Here is a 22,234-nt window from a genome sequence, read left to right on the forward strand (position 1 = left end):
AAACTTGATGTGCTGTCTCTCAGCACGCCCCTCCAGGCACCCTTCCTAAGCTTGATGGGGTGGGGCGTGGGGTTGGGTTCCTTGGCCTGAACCCCACCTCCCAGAGGGCAGCCCAGAGCCTTGGGAGGCAGGGTCCCAGCACCATGGCTGCTGAGGCCTGGGGAGCTGCCCTCACTGCATTGGGGAAGACAAGGGGGAGAGCCCTAGCTTGAGGGTCCTGGGCCTCCAGTCGAGTGGGCTCTGCCACGTAATCGTAACAATCATTGAAGCCCCTACTTTTAGGTATTTGAGTGGGGGAGCCAGGAGGCCACCCCAGGCCAGGTTTATCTGTCTCCTAAGCCGCATCTGTCTGCCTGAAACCCACTGAAAGTGGGGGAGTCACTTTCCCTCTTAGAGCACCGCTTTCCTTATCTGTAAAGCAGAGATGAAAACGAAAATATCAGCAACCTCAGAATTGTGCGAGAAAGTGTCTAGCGAGTCCAAGCTCCCCAAACAGTAATCAACCTGGCCACTGCTGGCCGTTCCCCCAGTACCCAGGAGAGAATGCTCACCCACCCTCCTCTGCTCCCCCCGGAGGCATCTCCCCTTTCTTTGCTCCCGCCCCTGCACTTGCTCACGAGTGTGAGGCATCAGGACACTGGGGCAGGTGCACAATCAACGCTTTAATCATTTGGAAGGTGGGCTTTGAGCAGCCCTGCAGAGTCCTCGCCAGCTATTATGCCACAGCCAGCTCTGGGGTCACTGCCCTGACAACAGAGTGGAGAGCTGGGGTCAGCGCCGCAGCTCCTGTGCCACAGAAGTCTCCTTGTAGGACCCCGATCCCAGAGCAGATGGTCCTCACAAGGCCAGCGGCCAGTGGACCTCCTCTCTCTGTGCAGAGGAGTCTGAGAGGCTTCATGCCCTTCAGTCTATGAGTGGCCTTCATGGGACACCCGCGGGGCCAGGCTGGGCCAGACCCAGGCAGACAGACCTGCCAGGGAAAGTGCTTGGCTCCCTGCTTCGGGGTGGGCAGTGGCTTAGGACCTTCACAGGGGTGGTGGCTAGGGTCATCCGGGGGTCATTGCTCCAAGTGCACATGAGGTGGCAGCCGGATCAGGCGCATACCTGTTACAGATTGCCCAGGGAGTGTGCAAGGCTGCTGGGGTGGGTGAGCCTGAAGGCTACCAGCTCACCAGCCTCAGCTCAATGGTTTCTCCATCCTTGGGTGTGTATTCAGCAATACCTGCAGAAACAGATCGAGCGGGGGGTTAACAAGGCAGTGTATCCTGACCCCCAACCTCATCTTCTGGTCCCCTATCCTGAGGCCAGAGTCTGTAAGATGTGCTTGGTGCTGGGACACTGGCAGCTGTCCAGAGCCAGTCTGGAGAGTCTGAACTTGGCTCTGACCTCAGGGTCCCTGAGGCCTACAGGTGCATTTTGTAGTGGGGGAGCCCTCAGAAGGGGAGGGGTACGGGACAGCAGGCTGGATAACCAACACGGGCGAAAGGAACCAGTGACCCTCACAACACTTGGTGGGCAGGGTCACTGTCTTCACAGTCCCTCAAGGGGCCATGGGGAAGACAGACTTGATCAGTGTGGTCTGGAGGACAACCAGGACCTCGAGTGAAGTCTCCTGGCAGCCAGCCTTCACCGATTAGGTTCCAGCAGGACACCTGGCTTCCGGCCCCAGCTCTGCGCTCACCAGCAGTGTGACTTTGCACAAGTTATTTAACCTCTGCAAGTGCTGCTGTTCCCATTTCTGAAATGCGGATCATAACGACATCAACAACCAGGCCTTCCTTTTCTCCCATGGGAGTGGGCTTCCTGCTGGACCAGGGGCGGGAGGTAGAGGACACAGCCACCCACACCTGCCTCATGCTAAGTCCATCGGCTTTTCCCCTAGGCTTCATCCTCCAGTCCAGCCTTTGTCAGTGATAGAGACCGGATCTGGGGTCTCCATCTGCCACCCCTTTGTTCAATTTTTCAACTTGTTCAGAAGCCAGGCAGGGAAAGAGAATGCTTTTTACTGGGCTCCCTCAGAAAGTCCCACCTTCTGGAAAGCGCTTGGCCCAACGCCTGGCACATGGTAAGTGCCCAGTGGAAGTTCCAGGTAGTGGAAGTAGGGACACGTGACCTTTAAGAGGTCATCTCTGATGCACAGATGCTTATGACAGCTTGGAGAGTAAGAGTTAAAACTGGAGACACCTTAATGGTCCAGCAGGAGTAGATACCCGCAGTCCACGCATCCCACTCGCCACCCCGTGTGTAGCACCAGCCCCGGGAGTGGGTCCTAATTGGTGATCCCTTCTCTTTAGCCAATGGTGGGCACAGAACCTGGGCCATCTCCTAGCAACAGGGATGGGTCCAGGAATGCACCCGTGTCCCAGTTCCGCCTTTGTTTGCTGAGGGATTCAGAGAAAAGTTTCCTCAGTCATAAAAGGGAGCAGCTCTGGAAAGACACAGAAGGAGGAGGAAGCCAACAAAGAGAGGAGTATGGAGTCACAGGGAAGCAGGGCTGGAGCCCAGGTTACACTAGTCCTGAAGTCCTCACTCCTTCTGGTCGCACAAGCCAATGGATGTCATGTTGTGGAAGCTTGTTTGCATTGTGCTTCTTGTTACTTGCAACCCAAAGCACCCTAGTGGGTGATATATTCTATGTGGCTATTACAGTAGCCACCCCTTTTCTGTGGTTTTGCTTTCCACTGTTTCAGTTACTCACATCAACCATGGTCCAAAAATATTAAATGGAAAATTCCAGAAATAAACAATTCATAAGTTTTAAACTGCCCACTGTTCTGAGTAGCGTGATGAAACCTCATACCATCCCACTCCATCCTTCCTGGGATGTGACTCATCCCTTTGTGCAGTGTGTCCATGCTGTATACACTCCCCACCTGTTAGTCACTTAGGGGCTGTCTTGGTTATCAAATAGACTGTCTTGTTATCACAGTGCTTGTGTTCAAGTCACCCTTATTTTACTTAATAATGACCCCAAAGTGCAAGAGCAATGATCCTGGCAATTTGGATATGCCAAAGAGATGCCATAAAGAGTTTCCTTTAATTGAAAAGGTGAAAGTTCTCGACTTAATAAGGAAAGAAAAAAAAATCATATGTTGAGGTTGCTAAGATCTATGGTAACTTTTATTACAGTATATTGTTATTGTTCTATTTTATTGTTACTTATTGTTGTTAATCTCTTACTGTGCCTAGTTTATAAATTAAACTTTATCATGAGTATGTATGTATGTGTAGGAGAAACCATAGTACATATAGGGTTCAGTACTATCCATGGTTTCAGGCCTCCACTGGGGGTCTTGGAACATATCCCCACAGATAAGGGGGGACTAGCGTACAAAGAAAGGGGGAGATCTACATATACTGACATAGAAAGATGTCTACAATACATTAAAAGTGAAAAAAATAAGTTGCAAAACAGTATATAGAACTATGCTGTCCAATATGCCAGCATTAGCCACATGCACCTACTGAGCACTTGAAACCTTAGTACCAAAAAAACATGCAAAGTATGTCATTGATAATTTTACGCTGATTACATCTTGGAATGATAATATTTTGGATATACTGGGCTAAATAAGATATATTATTCAGGGAGCAAAATGGTGGGGTGAGCTGACCCAGGACTCTCTCCCCTCCAAACCGCTACAAAGTATTGGAAAAGCTGAATTTCAGATAATAAATCGAATGCCAACACGTCAGAGACCTACAGTACCAAGAAGATGGAGGACGGAGACCTTGCAGCAGGCCTCAGAGGAGCTGGAACGGGGTAGGAGAGAACTTCGCTCCCTCCCCTAGAGACCAGGATCGCTTAGCAGGTCCGGGAAGGCACGGGGGAGGAGCCGTGTGATGGGGGGATCATCCAGGACTCCCACCGCTGGTACAGTGGAAACCCGCTGACGAGGGACAGCTTCGGTGCTCGGGGACCCCATAAACCCAGGGCCCTGGGAGACCAGAGAACAGAGCTGATCCGAATCCAGATCGGCGCGCGAGAGAAACTGCCCCTCCCCCCAGCAAAGCCACCGGGCGCTGCCATCTTGCCCGAAGGTGGAGAGCTCAGAACATGCGGCTCTTGACCCCCATCTAGTGGCGACAGGCTGTAACTGCAACCGAATTCTACCACCACGCGGAAAAACCGCTCCTCTACCATCCAGCAATTTATAAAAGCCCCAGACCAGAAGGAAAACAATAAAAACACAGAATTAAGTCCTGAGGACTTGGAATTAGGTAAACTAAGTGAAAATGAGTTCAGAGCAGTTATAATCAAAAAACTCAGTGAGGTAGAGAGAAAGACAGAGAAACAAGCCAACGAGTTCTGGAGTTACTTCACAAAAGAGATTGAAATTATAAAGAAGAATCAAACAGAATTACTAGAGATGAAAAACACAATGGACCAGATAAAACAGAATACAGATTCTCTGAATGCCCGTGTAGACACCATAGAAGAGCAAATTAACATAATCGAAGATAGACAGGCTGAATGGCTCCAGAAAGAGGAAGAAAGAGAACTAAGAATTTTAAAAAATGAGGAAAATCTCCGAGAGATAGTGGATTCAATGAGGAGAAAGAACTTAAGGATCGTAGGAATTCCCGAGAACGTGGAAAAGGAAAATGGAGCAGAAAGTGTACTTAATGAAATTATAGAAGAGAACTTCCCAAATCTAGGGATTGACGGAGAAATGCGTGTAGAGGAAGCTTTCAGATCTCCTAGATTTGTCAATGTAAAGAGACCTACTGCAAGGCACATAGTAGTACAAATGGCAAAAAAGAAAGACAAAGAAAGAATACTCAGGGCAGCAAGACAGAAGAAAATAACCTACAAAGGAACTCCTATCAGAATCTCAGTGGATTTCTCTACAGAAACCTTACAAGCTAGGAGAGAATGGAGTGACATATTCAAAGATTCAAAAGATAAAAATCTTCAGCCAAGAATACTCTATCCAGCAAGAATATCCTTCAGATACGAGGGAGAAATTAAATCTTTTCCAGACAAACAAAAGTTAAGGGAATTTGTAACTAAAAGTCCTCCACTACAAGAAATCCTCAAGAAGGCTGTCATACCTGAAAAGAGAAAAAAGGGAGAAAGGGGTCACAAACCACAGAGTAGGGAGACAGATGGATGGAACCAGGACAGGATAGCAAATATTCAACTACAGCATTAGGATAAAGGTAAGGAAACTACCAAAGCAAAGACGATCTTATCACTCTAACTACAAATTCATAACACAAGTTGGAATAAGAAATGAAAATAATTATTTAGGAGGGGAAGAGCAAAGGGTCTAAATCAGTCTAGGCCAAGTAAGTAAGAGACCACCAGAGAATAGACTATATTATATACGAGATTCTAAATACAAACTTCAGGGTAGCCACTAAACTAAAAAACAGAACAGAGCCACAAAACATAAATAAGGAAAAATCTAAGAAACCCAGCATAAGAAATTGCAGTATTAAATGTGTAGGCTAAAGCACACAGGAAAAGAAACGCAGGAAAACAAGATAATGAGCGACAGATTGACAGCATTAAGTCCACATGCATCAATAATCACTCTCAATGTGAACCGATTGAACTCTCCAATAAAAAGACACAGAGTGGCAAAATGGATTAAAGAACAAGATCCAACAATTTGTTGCCTCCAGGAAACACACCTCAGCCCCAAAGACAAACACAGGTTCAGAGTGAAGGGGTGGAGGACAATACTTCAAGCTAATAGCAAGCAAAAAGAGGCAAGTGTTGCAATTCTTATATCAGACAAAGTGGATTTCAAAATAAGACAGGTAAAGAGAGACACAGAGGGACAATATATAATGATCAAAGGGAGACTTCATCAAGAAAAAATAATGCTTATAAATATCTATGCACCCAACATAGGAGCACCAAGATTCATAAAGCAACTATTAACAGACCTAAAGGAAGATATAAAAACAACACAATAATAGTAGGGGACCTCAACACCCCACTCACATCAATGGACAGATCATCCAGACAGAAAATCAACAAGGAAATAGTGGAGCTAAATGAAAAACTAAACTAATTGGACTTAAGAGACATATATAGATCACTTCATCCTAATACAGCAGAATACACATTCTTTTCAAGTGCACATGGAACATTCTCAAGGATAGACCATATTTTGGGAAACAAGGCAAGCCTCTACAAATTAAAAAAAATTGAAATAATAACAAGCATCTTCTCCGATCATAATGCTATAAACCTAGAAATTAATTACAAGAAAAAAGCTGAGAAAGGCACAAAGATGTGGAGACTAAACAACACACTACTGAACAAGCAATGGATCATTGAAGAAATTAAAGAAATCAAAAAATACCCGGAAACAAATGAAAATGATAACATGCCATACCAACTCATATGGGATACAGCAAAAGCTGTATTAAGAGGAAAATTCATTGCAATACAGGCACATCTTAACAAACAAGAAAAATCCCAAATAAGCCATCTTAAACTACACCTAACTGAACTAGAGAAAAAAGAACAAATAAAGCCCAAAGTCAGCAGAAGGAGAGAAATAACAAAAATCAGAACAGAAATAAATACTATCGAAACGAAAAAGGCAGTAGAAAGGATCGATGAAACAAAGAGCTGGTTCTTTGAGAAGATAAATAAAATTGACAAACCCCTAGCCAGACTTACAAAGAAAAAAAGGGAGAAAGCTCAAATAAACAAAATCAGAAATGAAAGAGGAGAAATAACAACAGACTCTGCAGAAATACAACAGATTATAAGAGAATACTACAAAAAACTATATGCCAACAGAATGGATAACCTAGAGGAAATGGATAAATTCTTGGACTCCTACAATCTCCCAAAGCTCACTCAAGAAGAAGCAGATAATTTGAACAGACCAATCACAAAGAAAGAGATTGAAACAGCAATCAAAAATATCCCAAAGAATAAAACCCCAGGACCAGATGGCTTTCCTGGGGAATTGTACCAAACTTTCAGAGAAGATTTAATACCTATCCTTTTCAAGCTATTCCAAAAAATTAGGGAGGATGGAACACTTCCTAACACATTCTATGAGGCCAACATCACGCTGATACCCAAGCCTGACAAGGACACCACAAAAAAAGAGAACTACAGGCCAATATCACTGATGAACATAGATGCAAAAATTCTAAACAAAATTTTGGCAACCAGAATTCAGCAATTCATCAAAAGGATCATACATCATGATCAGGTGGGATTCATACCAGGGACACAGGGATGGTTCAACATCCTCAAATAAATCAACGTGATACACCACATCAACAAACTGAGGAATAAAAACCACATTATCATCTCAATGGATGCAGAGAAAGCATTTGACAAGATCCAACAGCCATTTATGATAAAAACTCTGAACAAAATGGGCATAGAAGGGAACTACCTCAACATAATAAAGGCCATATATGACAAACCCACAGCCAACATCATACTCAATGGGCAAAATCTGAGCACCATCCCCCTGAAAACAGGAATGAGACAAGGATGCCCTCTATCACCACTCTTATTTAACATAGTACTGGAGGTCCTGGCCAGAGCAATCAGGCAAGAAAAAGGAATAAAAGGAATCCAAATAGGGAGGGAAGAAGTGAAACTCTCGCTGTTTGCAGATGACATGATCTTATATATAGAAAACCCCAAAGAATCCATTGGAAAACTCTTAGGAGTAATCAACAACTACAGGAAAGTTGCAGGGTACAAAATCAATTTGTATAAATCAGTAGCATTTCTATGTTCTAATAACGAACTAACAGAAAAAGAACTCAAGAACACAATACCATTCACAATTGCAACAAAAAGAATAAAATACCTTGGGGTAAATTTAATTAAGGAAGTGAAGGACTTGTATAATGAAAATTACAAGGCCTTTCTGAGAGAATTGGATGATGACATAAGGAGATGGAAAGACATTCAATGTACATGGTTTGGAAGAATAAACATAGTTAAAATGTCCATTCTACCTAAAGCAATCTACAGATTCAATGCCATCACAATCAGAATCCCAATGACATTCTTTACAGAATTAGAACAAAGAATCCTAAAATTCATATGGGGCAACAAAAGACCCAGAATTGCTAAAGTAATCCTGAGAAAAAAGAACAAAACGGGAGGCATCACAATCCCTGACTTCAAAACATACTACAAAGCTACAGTAATCAAAACAGCATGGTACTGGTACAAAAACAGGTGCACAGATCAATGGAACAGAATTGAAAGCCCAGAGATAAAACCACACATCTATGGACAGCCAATCTTCGACAAAGGAGCTGAGGGCATACAATGGAGAAAAGAAAGTCTTTTCAACACATGGTGCTGGGAAAACTGGAAAGCCATATGTAAAAGAATGAAAATCGACCATTCTTTTTCACCATTCATCAAATTAAACTCAAAATGGATCAAAGACCTAAAAGTGAGACCTGAAACGATAAGGCTTCTAGAAGAAAACATAGGCAGTACACTCTTTGACATCAGTATTAAATGGATCTTTACAGACACCATACCTTCTCAGAGAAGGGAAACAATAGAAAGAATAAACAAATGGGACTTCATCAGACTAAAGAGCTTCTTCAAGGCAAATGAAAACAGGATTGAAACAAAAAAACAACCCACTAACTGGGAAAAAATATTTGCAAGTCATATATCTGACAAAGGCTTAATATCTATAATATATAAAGAACTCTCACAACTCAACAACAAAAAATCAAACAACTCAATCAAAAAATGGGCTGGAGACATGAACAGACATTTCTCCAAAGAAGATATATGGATGGCCACTAGGCACATGAAAAGATGCTCATCATCGCTGATCATCAGGGAAATGCAAATCAAAACTACACTAAGATATCACCTTACACCCATTAGAATGACAAAAATATCTAAAACTAATAGTAACAAATGTTGGAGAGGTTGTAGAGAAAAGGAACCCTCATACACTGCTGGTGGGAATGCAAACTGGTGCAGCCACTATGGAAAACAGTATGAAGATTCCTCAAAAAATTAAAAATAGAACTACCATACGATCCAGCCATTCCACTACTGGGTATCTATCCAGCAATCCCCAAAGTCCTATGTACCCCAATGTTCATTGCAGCATTATTTACAATAGCCAAGACATGGAAGCAACCTAAGTGCCCATCAACAGATGAATGGATAAAGAAGATGTGGTATATAAATACAATGGAATACTACTCAGCTGTAAAACAGAACAAAATCATTCCATTTGCAATAACATGGATGGACCTTGAGGGAATTATGTTAAGTGAAATAAGCCAGCTAGAGAAGGACAATCTCTGTATGACTCCACTCATATGAGGAATTTAAAAATGTGGACTAAGAGAACAGATTAGTGGCTACCAGGGGAAAGGTGGGGTGTGGGGTGGGCACAAAGGGTGAAGTGGTGCACCTACAACACGAATGACAAACATTAATGTACAACTGAAATTTCACAAGATTATAACCTATCATTAACTCAATTAAAAAAAGATATATTATTCATATTAGTCTCACAACTACCAAATTTAGAATTACACACCTGGCTCACATTTTACTTCTATTGGATGGCATTGCTACAGATTATGGCTCCATTTTTACGAAAAAACAAAGTTACATACTTAAAAAATTATCTGGAAGAAAATATACCACAAATTAAAAGAAGTTATATCTGGGTAGCGAATTATGGGTGATTTTAATTTTCTTCTTCTTTGCCTGATTTCCTAGAGTTGCCACAATAACTTACATAAAATTCTTAAGAGTTCCATTATATAAATTATATGCAACCTGGAGCATCGGTGATTATGTGAAGCTGAGGCCCAGGAGGGTTTTGGGGGAAAGCTGGGCTGAGTTGACGCAGCCTTGCTGCTGGGACAGGGCTGGGGTGGTGGACACAGCTGGAGGTGGCCAGCCACCAGACTCACCCTGCAGCAGACGGGTGTCGGGGGCTCGGAGGAGTTGCCAGAACTCACGTTCCCCGGCTTCTTTCCCCATCACGGAGGTCAGGTAGGGGCCTGACAAGGTGGCCTTTGTTCCATACCTACCAAGGGACAGGCAAAGAGGGAGAAAAGGTGACTTTTGATCCCATCAACCCAAGGGCAGAAGTGGAACTAGCCACATCAGGAGAGTCCTGTCCTCACCCTCAGTGCGAGGGCTAGCCAAACCCTTTCCAGGCCACCTGCTATGGGTCTCACCTCCACCCTTCCTCTCCAGCCCCACTGACGCTGCCCACTCAGGGGACATCATCGCCTCTGCATTGACCATGAGCACAGCCTGTAGGAAGGGACACCTGTTACGTTATCAAGTCAGCAGGTGCCCCCTCTCTAGGGGCTGATGTTGTCAGGGCGTGAGAATCAGAACTGCTAGCATCACATAAAAGATGCCAATGCCCAGTGAGAGAGGGTGAAGCCAGCGTCCAGAGAGAGGCAGGAACGTGGGAGACAGAGACAGAGACACCTGGTGGTGGTACTGAGTCTCTGGTGCCAGAAATTTCTGTGGCTCAGTGCCACTCCCTTCTTGTGGAGGGTTGCTCAGTCTTCTGGTTCTACCTACCCTATGCTCCCCGTTACCAGAGGGGGCTGGAGTTAGAGTTCTGGCCTTTGCAACCAAGAGACTCCTTCCTCACACCCCCCTCCCTGAGCTCCTCGCCTCGGGCTTTGTGTTTTTCCAACCGTCTGGACACCACTGCCAAAGGGATCCTCTTAAAACTCCAGGGGTCATGTCCTTCCTCTCTCCAAAAGGCTTGCCAATGGTTTTGGTCTTAGAGAGGGAGTATTTTTATAGTTTTAAGAAACAGAAACCCACCCAGGATGAGCTAGGCAAAGGGAAAGTGTTATTTTAGGGAATATCATGGAGAGGTTCCTTGTCCCCAGTCATTCCCTAACTCTGTGGGGCCACGTGGCTGCTCAGAGCACTTCTCTCTGCACATCTGTATTTTTTTTTTTTTTTGAGGAATATTAGCCCTGAGCTAACTACTGCTAATCCTCCTCTTTTTGCTGAGGAAGACTGGCCTTGAGCTAACATCTGTGCCCATCTTCCTCTGCTTTATATGTGGGATGCCTACCACAGCATGGCTTGCCAAGTGGTGCCATGTCTGCACCCAGGATCCGAACTGGCGAACCCCAGGCCGCCGAGAAGTGGAATGTGCAAACTTAACCACTGCACAACCGGGCCGGCCCCTCTCTCCACATCTGCCTCTCTCTGTTTCTCTCTCTCCTCAGTGTCTCTCTTTCTCTCTGTCTGTCTATTTCTGCAGCCTAGCTGTCTCTGCTGTGCATTCACATGCCTCAGACGTGCCCTTCCTGCCCGGCCTCTGAGCCCAGTGCAGGCCCCACCTCCACTAACAAGAGAATGATTTCTCGGCTTGGTGGCCCTGATGTCTTCTCAGAAATCCTGGAGTTCTGAACAAAAATGTTAAGTTCTATTATTTTCATTTGGATGACAATATCCAAACATGAATGCCAGCAGGTTCTGGGCAACATCGATGTCCACTAGACTGAGGCCTGCAAGGATGCTCAGTGTGTGAGGCCGGCGGGACTGTGTCGGCCCCAAGCAGGACTGCTGGATGTGCTGCAGGCGACCCGGAAGAGAATCCAGGGGGGCTTAGCAGTGAATGGAGTGTTCGGGCCCGGGGACCAGCCCACAGAGCTGCAGCTGCCCGTACAGACTTGACAGTGGCTCAGATCCAGGGGATGCTGGGAGCATTGGGCTCACGCGGCGCCTGGCAGCACACACCTGCTCCTCAGCAGAGAGTCCTATTTGAATGTTATCAGTTTGATAGTTTTCTTTATAGTATTTCTTTATAGTATTTAATTTGCAAAGTTGTTTAGGATTCATAGCTGTCTAGAGCCAGAAAGAGAAAGGACTTTTCATAGCAAACATGTTAGTACACATTTAAGTCATATTATAACAGAAATAGCAACCTGGGGTCTGGGAGAATTTTTGCCCTTTCAAAGGGTCTTTGCATATCTCTGGCCTGAAATTCGCTGGCCCAGATGACCCCCAAGGCGCCAGCTGTGGGCCCTCTCAAACTGAGACATATCTTTCTAGAAGGGAAGTCTGGGGTCTGGGTGACTTGGTGGAAGGCACTCAACTTCTCTGGGCCAGATTCCCCATTGGTAACAGGAGAATCACACCCATCTTATTTAGGGCCTTGACACGGCCGGGCATAGAGCAGGGCTCCGGACATGCTCATCTTCAGACTTGTCAGGTCTCAGGGTGAGAAGCAGGTTTAAGGAGGTTGCCCAAGCCCCACATTCTACAGAGGGCTCCCCCCCGTGTAAGTCATCACAGGGATGAGCCCAAGACCATTTGATAATAAAAATTGCTGTTCTCAGGAAAGCTAACCTGTATCAAGCAGTGACTACATGCGGGACCCCACACATCTAAAAAGCATGTGCCACTCCTCTGTGCACTAATTCTCAGACCCTGCGCATGGGCCCTGTGAGGAGGGGAGCACACTGGTGTTCTCCTCGAGTTTCGGGTAAATAACTGGTTCTGGGTTCCTAGGTGGAGAGTGGCAGAGCTGGATTCCAGTGTGAGGGGTTGCTTCTAGAATCTCCTCTCCTAATAACCACGCTGGCCCACAGCTGCCTGTTTCCTCTACAGCGTGGGCGACTCAGGAGTGGAGAAGGAGGAAGCAGAGCCTGGGCGGCACCTCTCCCAAGGGAACTCTCTCCTCCATCCTCCGTCCCTCCCATGTCAGGGATGTGGGGTCAGGTAGGGTGAGGGCTGGGAGGTAGGGGGTCTCACGTGAATCCCCAGAGCTCCTGGGCCTTCTTCAGGACATCTTCCAAGGAGGAGCCGGCAGGGACAAAGATGACGTGTCTGTACGGCGGCAAGACACTGGGGACCTTCAATGTGACCCTGATGACATCTGAGCTTTGAGTCTGTGAAGGAATCTCCATAGCTGGTTCCAACACGACTGTGCCAAGGAGAGAGGAAGGGGCCGCTGGCATGAGGGCACGGGGCTGGGTGTTAGTCTTCCATTCTTCCCTCGAAGACACCGTGGCCTATCGGGACCTCCCCCTTCCCCATGGTCCCATCTCAGTCAACACCACCACCACGTGGGCAGCTGAAACCTGGCTGCCGTCCTAGCCTCTACTATCCCTCAGCCCCCAGCTCCCCAGCCATCCCTCACTGGTTTCTCTGCCTCCACTATCCCCCCTCCCACCTTTCTGCCACATAGCATCCCAGAGGGCTCTTTCTAGAACATACATTTGTTCATATCACTCCCTCGTTACCTCTGAGGGTCTCCCCTCCTTTTCATCCTCCTGTCTGCCACTCCAGCTCATTCTCCCAGACCCCCCTCTTTAGTAAGACCTTTCCCCCAAGTTCCACTCTTTTGTACCTCTGTGCCTTTGTTCTTGCTGCCTCCTCTGCTCTGCCTTCCTTCTCCCTTCTCCACTGGTAAATCCCACTCACCAACTCAAGTCCCTCTCTCAGATGAAGCCCTGAATCAAGCTGCTAATTGGGACTCATTATGATGTCTCCAAGCCAACCAGAATATGTCTCTCCCCATTAATTCATTAATTCATTCAAAGATTTCTGTACTGGGTATCACCCAAGGGGCTGGAGATTCATGGCCTGCCCAGAGCTCTCCATTTGACATCTCCCTCTCCACATTGTGACCTTTGAGAAGCCGCGACTGCATCTTAGCTGCCAGTGTGTCCCCCACACACCTACAAACCCCTGTTGACTCAGCAACTCAGGACCAAGCAACCTCCCCGCATGAAGACATGCAGACGTCAGTGCACGCTCCTCAGACTGAAAAGAGCTGGGCTTCTGTGAAAGGGCCACCCACCTCTTGGTGCCTGGCAGTCTGGGGAGATGAGATCCACATAGCTTTTGTGGTTCAGGACAGGCAGCAGCGTGGAAATCATGAGAACATTCTGGAAGCCCCTATCCTTCAGAATGGCCAACAGAGCAGCCCCCGCCTTGAGGCACGCTGTGCCCAGCTCCATGTCGCGCATGGGAGAGGTCATCAGGAACTGGCGACAGAGTGAGGAAGAGAGTGACAGAGTGGGGTCAGCCGGTGGGGAGGAGCCAAGTTTTCCAGCCCCTGACCAGCCCACCTCCTGCCAACCACGAGGGTGGACCATGGCCCCAAGGTCTCTTTCCCACCTGCAGTGCCAGAGGGCTGCTGTAGACATGCCCAAAGTGCCCCTCTGAGGTCTGGGTCTTCAGGATCTTCCCTATCGCTGTCCTGATAGCCAGGGTGATTCTGTTCCTCAGATTGGGGTTCAGGTTGGAACGCTCCAGACATGCGAAGGCCAAGCCTGCCATGGCCTCTGTGTCTGCAGGGGACAGAGCCAAGTGGGGTCAGCCCAGCCAGGGCCTTGGGACAATGGGCGGCCACAAGAGGGCTTGAAGAAGGGGGGCAATATGGTCAGATCAGCATTTTAGAAAGTTTCCACCAGCTAGGAGGACCAGCTCAGCCCAGTTTGTCCAGAACTTTCTCGGTTTGGGTACTAAAAGCCCATTGTCTCAAGAAACCCCTCAGTCCTTGGGCACACTGGAATGGTTGGTCACCTTACCCCTGTCTACCGCTTGGGGGTTAGAGGCCCAAGATGACTTTCTCCTACACCATTCATTCCCAAACCTGCCTGTACTTTGGAATCACCAGGGGCATTTTATTTATTTATTTATTTATTTATTTTTTGAGGAAGATTAGCTCTGAGCTAACATCTGCTGTCAATCCTCCTTTTTTTTTTTTTTTTTTTTGCTGAGGAAGATTGGTCCTGAGCTAACATCCATGCCCATCTTCCTCTAACCAGGGGCATTTTAAACAGAACATGCCTGGGTCCACTCCCAGATGGTCTGATTTAATAGGTCCAGGGAGCTGCCTGGGCCCTGGGGGTTTTTAAGGCCCCACTACTCTTCCCCCCACCCTCAGGTCATTTAATGTGTCTACAGTGGTTTTTCTACAAGCATCCGAGCCAGAACAAGCTCCCTGCTGGCAGGGGATCTGCTGCCTTCCTCTCTCTGGGCATCTACCTCCCCCAACCTATTCCATCCTACCCCCACCCTATTCGTGGCACGTGCACTCACTCACAGAACATAGCCAGGCCTAGAAGAGACCTTGGATCACAATGACAAGAAAGGGCACTGGAGACCCAAGTCCACATGGTGAGGAAGCAGATCCAGAAGCCAGGTCTCAGGCTTACCAGCTCATTTGATGATATGGTCAGAGCCACGCATCTAGAACTTTCTCCATGCCAGGCACTGTGCTAAGTCCTTTACTTATATGGCATCCTTTCTCGAGATGCTGCTGGGAATTTATTTTACAGGAGAAACTGAACCAGCAAAGGCTATCTGACTTGCCCGGAGTGTCCTACAATGAGGGTGCAATGGAGCTGGGCTTGGGACCCCAGTCCAGCCTTGGCTCACAGCCACTGCACAACACACGAGTTGTCGCCATTTCACTCCTAAGGGACTTGCTAAGAAGGGGTCCCAAAGAAAGGTGAGCCTGGGGCCAGGGGTGGAGGCCTTCCTTTGGGGCTTGGGGCTGGAGGAGTGCCAGCCTGGCCTGGGCAGGGCCTGGCCCACTCACCTACAGAGAGGGTGCCCTGGTAGAAATGCTGGTCATGTTCCACGGCATATAGGAGCTTTTTCACCACGCTGTCATGGACCCGCTTCTGGTGGACGCACAGGGCCAGGATGCTCAAGCCATACTGGTAGTAGCTGACATAGGGATAGTCCTTGTGATTGTGGCCTGGAAGGGAGAAAACCACAGGGCAGGGGCTTTACACTGGGCCTGAAGGGTTGCCCCTCTGCCCCCTCCCAGCAACCAGCCCCGCCAGCGCACAGGACCCCGCTGCCTGCACTTCCTGACGCCTTCCTTTGGGTTGTGGGATCATTCACTCCTTCATCCTCTCCACCCATGCTTGCTGAGGGCCCACCATGTGTCAGGTGCTGTGCTTGGAGGTAGGAATAGTGATGAGAGGCCAGACACAGTGCAGCCAGTGGCTCTGACAATAACACAACCCATGCTCACAAGCTCATGAGTAGAAATGAAATACGGATCAAGGTCCGGGGGGCCACGCAACAGAGGTCTTTGAGTAGTTGTAGAGTCATGGCAGGATTCTCTAAGGAAGTGATGCTGGGGAGGTGAGGCAGGGGAGAGCTCAAGATGGAGCAGGAGTGAGCTAGAAGGGGAGGAAAACCTTCCAGATAGATACAAAGACCCCAGTTTGTGAGCTGAGAGAAGGCCAGTGTGGTTGGAGCCCACAGAGGGACAGGTGAGTGGGTGAGCTGAGCCTGGAGAGGAGACAAGGGCAGTAGGCTGGGCCTGAAGGCTGTGAACACGGTGGTGAGCAGCTCCTGCAGGGTATAAGTCATGTTGACAAGACCAACTTTATTTTTAAAATGCTTGTTCTAGCTGTTGAGCACTGGGTCCAGTCAGGAAGCAGGAAAGTTAGCAGAGAGAGGCTGAGGAGTGAGTGTCAAGGAGGCTGTGAAGTTGTCCCAGTGGTAGATAGTTAGGTCAATCTTGGTGGCTGAGTGGCAGGACTTGCTGATGGAGTGCATGCAGGGTGCAGGAAAGGCTTGATCAAGGATGGCTGCTGGGACAGGCCCAAGCCTTTAGGTGGATAGTAAGACAGGCAGAACAGAGGGCAGGAAAGAGGCCTGGGAAGAAAACCCAAAGTTCTAACATAGATGCTTCACCAGAGACTGTTGTCTGATCCACCCTTCCAGCAGCTCCCTCCCTCCAGCACACCCTGTCCTCTCACCAATGGCCTTCTTCTCGTCCTCCAGGAACCGCTTCAGCTGTGAGACCAGCCTGTCCCCTTTGTGGCCCCTGGCAAACTCGCAGTTGGCCCTGAGAGCGAGCATGTAGAGGGCCAGCTGGCCCATGGGGAGCTTGGTTTTGCAGTCATCGCTGCTGGTACACCTAGGATAAGACCAATTAACAGCACTTCCATAAGAAAGTGCCACCCCAGTAAGCCTGGCTTGGGGCACCCCTAAACAACATCACAAAGTGGAAAAAGTGTGAAACGTTGGAAACTGTAAAACCACCAAAAGCAGATATAGTCAGCTGTGTAAGTTGTGAGGTACACACCACACATGTTTTCTAAAGATGAAAAATTAGACTCAGGGACAAACTCTGAGGGATCTCGCATCCAAATGACCTGTGCCTTCCCCTCTTCACCCATGCATTCTCTCCTTTCTTTCCTTTCCCTGCCCTGCATCCGTTCTCAAGAGGGAGTCCAAGCAGGAGATGCTCCATGGCTGCTCCTGATCCTTCACCTTTCATTCAAACTTCCATGCTGGACCTCAGAACAAGCGTCCCTTTAATGCCCCCTGGAAAGGGAGCACAGAGTCACATGCTGCCTGTGGGCTCAGTATGGAAGAGTATCGGTCATGGATTAGTGATGTCTGCCTCAGGCACGGGAGAGAAGCAAAGATATTCAGATGCTGCCTCTGGGCTCAGTGTGGAAGAGTACAAGTCATAGATTAGTGATGTCTGCCTCGGGTACAGGAGGGTGCAGTAGCAGCACAAGAGCCTCGTCCTGGCATCTCCAACCTAGTCAAACCAACCCCATTCTACGGATGAAGAAAGGCCTAGAAGAGCTAAAACTTGCCTAAGATCTCCCAACAAAGCAGTAAAGGCCCAAACCAGAATGCAGGTCTCTTGTCTCTTAGGATGTGGAGCAAGACATGGGGAAAGGAGAAGAGAGAGAGCAGCAATACCCCAGGATGTTCTGCTGGTACTTGAGCTTGAGGCTGTGAAGGTAGAAGGCCTCCATGTCCCCAGCCTGCACACTGGAGAGGCGCAGGCCCACATAGATACTGGGGTTCAGTTGCTCCTGGGAAATCTGATTCATCCAAGGCAAGAGGTGCTGGCCCATCCTCTCTACCAGCTGGCTGTCCACATGCGGTATTTCTTAGGAAAGAGAACAGGCCAAGTGAGGTCGCAGGGCCAGGCTACCAGCAAGGAACTGATTTTACCTTCCCAGGGCATTCTCTAGGGAATAAACATCCCCAACTCACCTCCACCCAGCTCACACCCCACTAGTATGGGGAAACCTGGCTGTCATCCCTGCCTGGTGCCAGGCAACCACTCTGACATCAGGAGTGAGAGAGAGACTGGAGGCCAAGCCTGATGGTGTCTCCCGGGCACCACACCATTCTCACTTGGGCCTCCCGCCAGCCCTCTGATGTAGATACTGTCATCACTGCTTCGCACAAAAGAGGAAACAGAAGTTCAAACTTGTGTCATATCTTCCATGAGGCTGCAGAGCCAAGGATGGACCTGCCTACAAAGCCCCTGCTCTTTGGAGCTCTGCTGACTGCATGTTCTACCTGTTTACAAAAACTTCAACCCACATGCAGAACATGTTCCACATCCAATTTTAAAACACTACTTGTGGCCGGCCCCGTGGCATAGTGGTTAAGTTCAGTGCGTTCTACTTTGGCAGCCTGGGTTCGTGGGTTTGGATCCTGAGCACGGACCTACACTACTTGATAGCCATGCTGTGGCGGTGACCCACATGTAAAGTAGAGGAGGATTGGCAACATGTGTTAGCTCAGGGTGAATCTTCCTCAGCAAATAAAATAAAATAAAATAAAATAAAATAAAACACTATAGACTGCCCACAGGCTAACTGGGGCTGCCTGGTGTACTTCCTCTGGGCAGATCTCAAAATGACACTTTTCTGGCCACCTCTGTTTAGGCAAAGAGGACCTGGGTGGTGAGGCAAATTGTTAGAAAGCCACCATCATTTGCAACCATTTACCTGTGTGCTTTGGGATTCACCAGATCTTCTGTAACCAAAATGCAGAAAAACCTGGGAAGCAGAAGCCTCGGGGATATTTCCCAGCTCCAGCTGACTGGCGCCTTCCTCCCTTAGGGAAGGAGCGCGAGCTGAGGGGGTGGCCTTGGAGGTACTTCAGACTTTTCCCTGTTTACTGCCTCCCACTTGCTGCAGGGCTCCACCTGCCTCCGCTGTGCCATGTCCCTGGATGCTGGGCCAGCCGCCCCTTTCAGGGGACCCAGCAAAAAAAAGCTGCATGCAGAGCATTTCACCAACCTCCTGGGCCTCCAGCATGAGGACCAAGGTTCCTCTCACACGGCCCCCTCTCTCCCAGTTTAGATCCCACCATCTTATGCCTGTTTTCCCCAAAGTCACAGATATCTGTTGTTATGACAGATGGGGGGGAGGGGGTCAGTTGCTTTTCTTTCCCTTTCTCCCAATGCTTTTCTGCGTCTTGGCCTCCATTTCTTTCTTTCCTTTTTTTTGAGGAAGATTAGCCCTGAGCTAACATCTGCTGCCAATCCTACTCTTTCTTTTGCTGAGGAAGACTGGCCCTGAGTGAACATTCGTGCCCATCTTCCTCTACTTTATACGTGGAACGCCTGCCACAGCATGGCTTGCCAAGCGGCGCCATGTCCACACCCGGGATCCAAACCAGCAAAGCCTGGGCTGCTGAAGCGGAATGTGCGCACTTAACCACTGCACCACCGGGCCGGGCCCACGGCTTCCATTTCTATAGTGATTTCTTTCTCTCTCTCTGGATCTGTCTCAGTCTCTACATCTCTCAGCCTGTCTCTCTGGACATCTGTCCTTCCAAACCTCTCTTCCCCTCTCCCTTTTGTTCAAAGGGATGATGGAGCCCTGCCCCTACCTGGGCTCTGACCTCCAGCCGGTGAGTCAGCCCTGGCTTTTGAAGTGATAAGAGGAGCTGGAGCCGTGAAGAGAGGCTGATAGCCACAGTTCAGGCTCCTTAGAAGGAAGGAGCCAGGCAGATTCACTCAGGGTAATGAAAGTGGCCCTGGGGGAGCTTCCTCCCCACCGGGGCCCTGCAAACAGGACTGCCCAGCTCTGCCAACTGAGGACGGACTGGCACTGACCTTCGGAAGCCCAGGAGCCCACCCTGCACTAGCGCGCATGGGGCATCTCTGTCAGTTTCACAGCCACCGAGAGCTGTAAGCTAGCAGAGCAGGTGCCATGGGACCCCTGTACCACACCAAGGAGGAAGCCAGGGGAGCATTTTTAGCCCATTTTACAGGTGAGGGAATGAGGATGGGAGGAACAAAGTGGCTCAGCAGCAGCAGACTGCACCCCAAAGCCAGTCCAGGGCTCTTATGGGGTCAGGCCTCTGGGCCAAGTGTTGAAAGTTTCATGCCGAGTGAGGGTAAAGACCGGACCCTAGGTCTCCCCCGGGGATTATCTGGACAGGAACCAAGGGCCCAGGGCTGAGGGGTCTGGTTGCACTTGTGGAACACAGGATGGAGGCTTCTGGTGCTCAGGGAAGACCCTGGCCTGGAGCTCCGAGAAATGAATCTGGCAAAGCCTTGGAAAGCTGGAGACCCTTGGACAGGTCACCCGGGCCCTCCGACCTTTGACTTCTTCATCTGTCACCTGGACATGACTGCACCTGCCTCTTGGTTTCTCCAAGGATCATGAGATACCCTGGTGGAGAAAGCAGAGCCTAACGCTGTGGGCAGTGTTTGAGGGTTTGAAGAGAGAAGGAGAGATGTGGGCGGCCCTGGGAGCCTTCCCTTCCTGCCTTTTGCTTTCTGCCTGGCTCCACTGCACAAGTATCCCCAAGCCTGTGGGCTCAGACTCACAGACAGGTCCCAAGAGGCCGCTGGGACACAGAGCCAGGCATCCAGTCCCCTGTGCTTGGAATACACACAGTGCAAATGCCTTGCCAGGACACCCCCGTCCCTCTCGGACTCCTCTCCCACCAGGGTCTCTGCACACTCACCTCCCTCTGCCTGGCATGCCTGTCCCCCACTCCTTTCCTTGTCAGCTGCTTTTCTTCCTTCAGGGCTCAGTTCCCGTGTTGCCCCCTGGTCCTTGGAAATCCTTCCCCACCTCTCTCCCTCTGCGCCTGGCTGGCTTCCTTGGCACTCACCACAGCCCCCAAACACAGCCCTGACATGTCTTTGACTTCTGTGGTCTGTCCCCTTCGCTAGAATGAAAGCTCTAGGAGGGCAGGGACTGGACCTGTCTTGCTCTTTGTTCTTTCCCCAAAGCCTAACCCAGTGCCTGGCACCGAGAAGGCTCAGTTGATGTATGTTGAAGGAATAAATGTACAAATGACTGAATTAACGGAGGCAATCGTGTCCTGTGGGGAGTCAGATATATACTTAATACAGTGCACTAAATGCTGAAGTCCAGCTACACCCAAACTGCTGTGGGAGCTCAGAAGGGCAGATAAGTCATACCTTTCCCCGCCACCGTCTGAGCCTCAGTTTCCCCAGCTATATAAGAGGGGCTTGGACAAGATGGCTCTCCCTCCTAAGGACCCAGGAGGAAAGAGGTACGGGGTAGATCAGATTACTCACCGCAGACGTCAGCGAGAGCCCCCAGGCTCCCCAGCAGGAAGAGGAGGGCCCCAAGTGACCCCATGGCAGGAGCAGGTGGCTGAGCAGCAGGCAGGAAGCAGGACCGACTCCTGGGGCTGGCGTTGCAGAGACTCTCCTGACCACAGCCGGTCACTACTCTGAAAGAGGCAGCTTCCTGTCACTGATTAATCTCTCCATGCCTGCCTGGCACGCTGCTAAGTCAGCAGAGAGAAAGGGGAAAAGGTCTGGAGCTGCAGGGAGAGGAAGTTCAAAGAACAGAGGAAGGAAGGGGCTGGCAGCCTTCCTGGAGGTAGGGGGTGAGGGGAGGGGAGGGCGAGTAGGGACGGTGTGAGACGTCTGAGGCCAGCCACTTTCGTCCCCGCTGCCTGAAGAGCCCTGGACCAGCGCAGAAGGCCGGACATCTGATCTGCCCAAGTCTGTCTGCCTGAGACTGTGTGGTCTCCACCTAGCTGTTCCAGCGGTGGACAGGCAGGGCTGGGGTGCCTACCTGATGCTTCTCACAGAAGGAGCCCCTCAAAGTGCCTGGCCTGGGACGGGAGTAGAACAGGGAGCTGTGGTGGTCACATGAGCGAGACTGGGGAGTCAGCTGTTCTCTGCTTACCCGCCCAGAGGGGCGGGGCAGCAGGACCTGGACCAGACAGGCCAGTTTTCTCAATCATCTGGAAAGCTCAGGGCCTCCCGGAGACAAAACAAAACAAGGACCAGGATTTAATCATTTAAGATGTAAAGCCATGGGTAGCAGGGCTACTTGTCAGGACTAGGGAAGTAACCTAAAAAATCTCTGCACAGAGAGCAAAGGGCTCCTCATCCGCCCAGCCCCACAGGGGAATCAAGGTATAAGACTTAACTGTGCGGTGGTGCTGTGTGACCTTGGCCCGGTTGCTTAACCTCTCAGAGTTTGAAATCGTTTCTCCTGTGTGAGATGAGAGGAG

The 22,234-nt window shown here is 49.1% G+C and overlaps 1 protein-coding gene across 4 annotated transcripts; it reads right to left on the bottom strand.

The window, feature by feature from the left end:
* Nucleotides 1-642: 642 nt before the first annotated feature.
* Nucleotides 643-21,918, bottom strand: TCN2 (transcobalamin 2). 4 transcript variants are annotated; one of them, XM_070628526.1, is made up of 10 exons: nucleotides 21,790-21,918; nucleotides 21,282-21,439; nucleotides 17,678-17,870; nucleotides 16,717-16,877; nucleotides 15,537-15,698; nucleotides 14,108-14,280; nucleotides 13,788-13,974; nucleotides 12,737-12,908; nucleotides 9,910-10,025; nucleotides 643-1,222 (listed from the first exon to the last, which is right to left on the bottom strand). In XM_070628526.1, the coding sequence occupies exons 2-10, from the start codon at nucleotides 21,343-21,345 to the stop codon at nucleotides 1,161-1,163; spliced, it is 1,290 nt and encodes a 429-aa protein (XP_070484627.1). In that variant the 5' UTR covers nucleotides 21,346-21,439; nucleotides 21,790-21,918; the 3' UTR covers nucleotides 643-1,160. The 4 variants fall into 4 exon arrangements, with proteins under 4 accessions (XP_070484627.1, XP_070484625.1, XP_070484628.1 ...); XM_070628524.1 differs by having other exon boundaries at nucleotides 12,737-12,935; XM_070628527.1 differs by having other exon boundaries at nucleotides 21,282-21,532; nucleotides 21,790-21,897.
* Between the last annotated feature and the right edge of the window lie 316 nt (nucleotides 21,919-22,234).

The sequence above is a fragment of the Equus przewalskii genome, chromosome 7, assembly GCF_037783145.1.
Source record: "Equus przewalskii isolate Varuska chromosome 7, EquPr2, whole genome shotgun sequence".
NCBI lineage: Eukaryota > Metazoa > Chordata > Mammalia > Perissodactyla > Equidae > Equus > Equus przewalskii.

Bases quoted from the DNA above. Each gene is read 5' to 3' on its own strand.
- TCN2 (XM_070628524.1), bottom strand. From the start codon at position 21,345: ATGGGGTCACTTGGGGCCCTCCTCTTCCTGCTGGGGAGCCTGGGGGCT. The intron at 14,281-15,536 runs GTGAGTGGGCCA...TGTCCCCTGCAG, and splicing joins CCAGGGCACCCTCTCTGTAG to ACACAGAGGCCATGGCAGGC. The intron at 10,026-12,736 runs GTGAGACCCCCT...GTCCCTTGGTAG, and splicing joins CAGGAGCTCTGGGGATTCAC to GTATGGAACAAAGGCCACCT.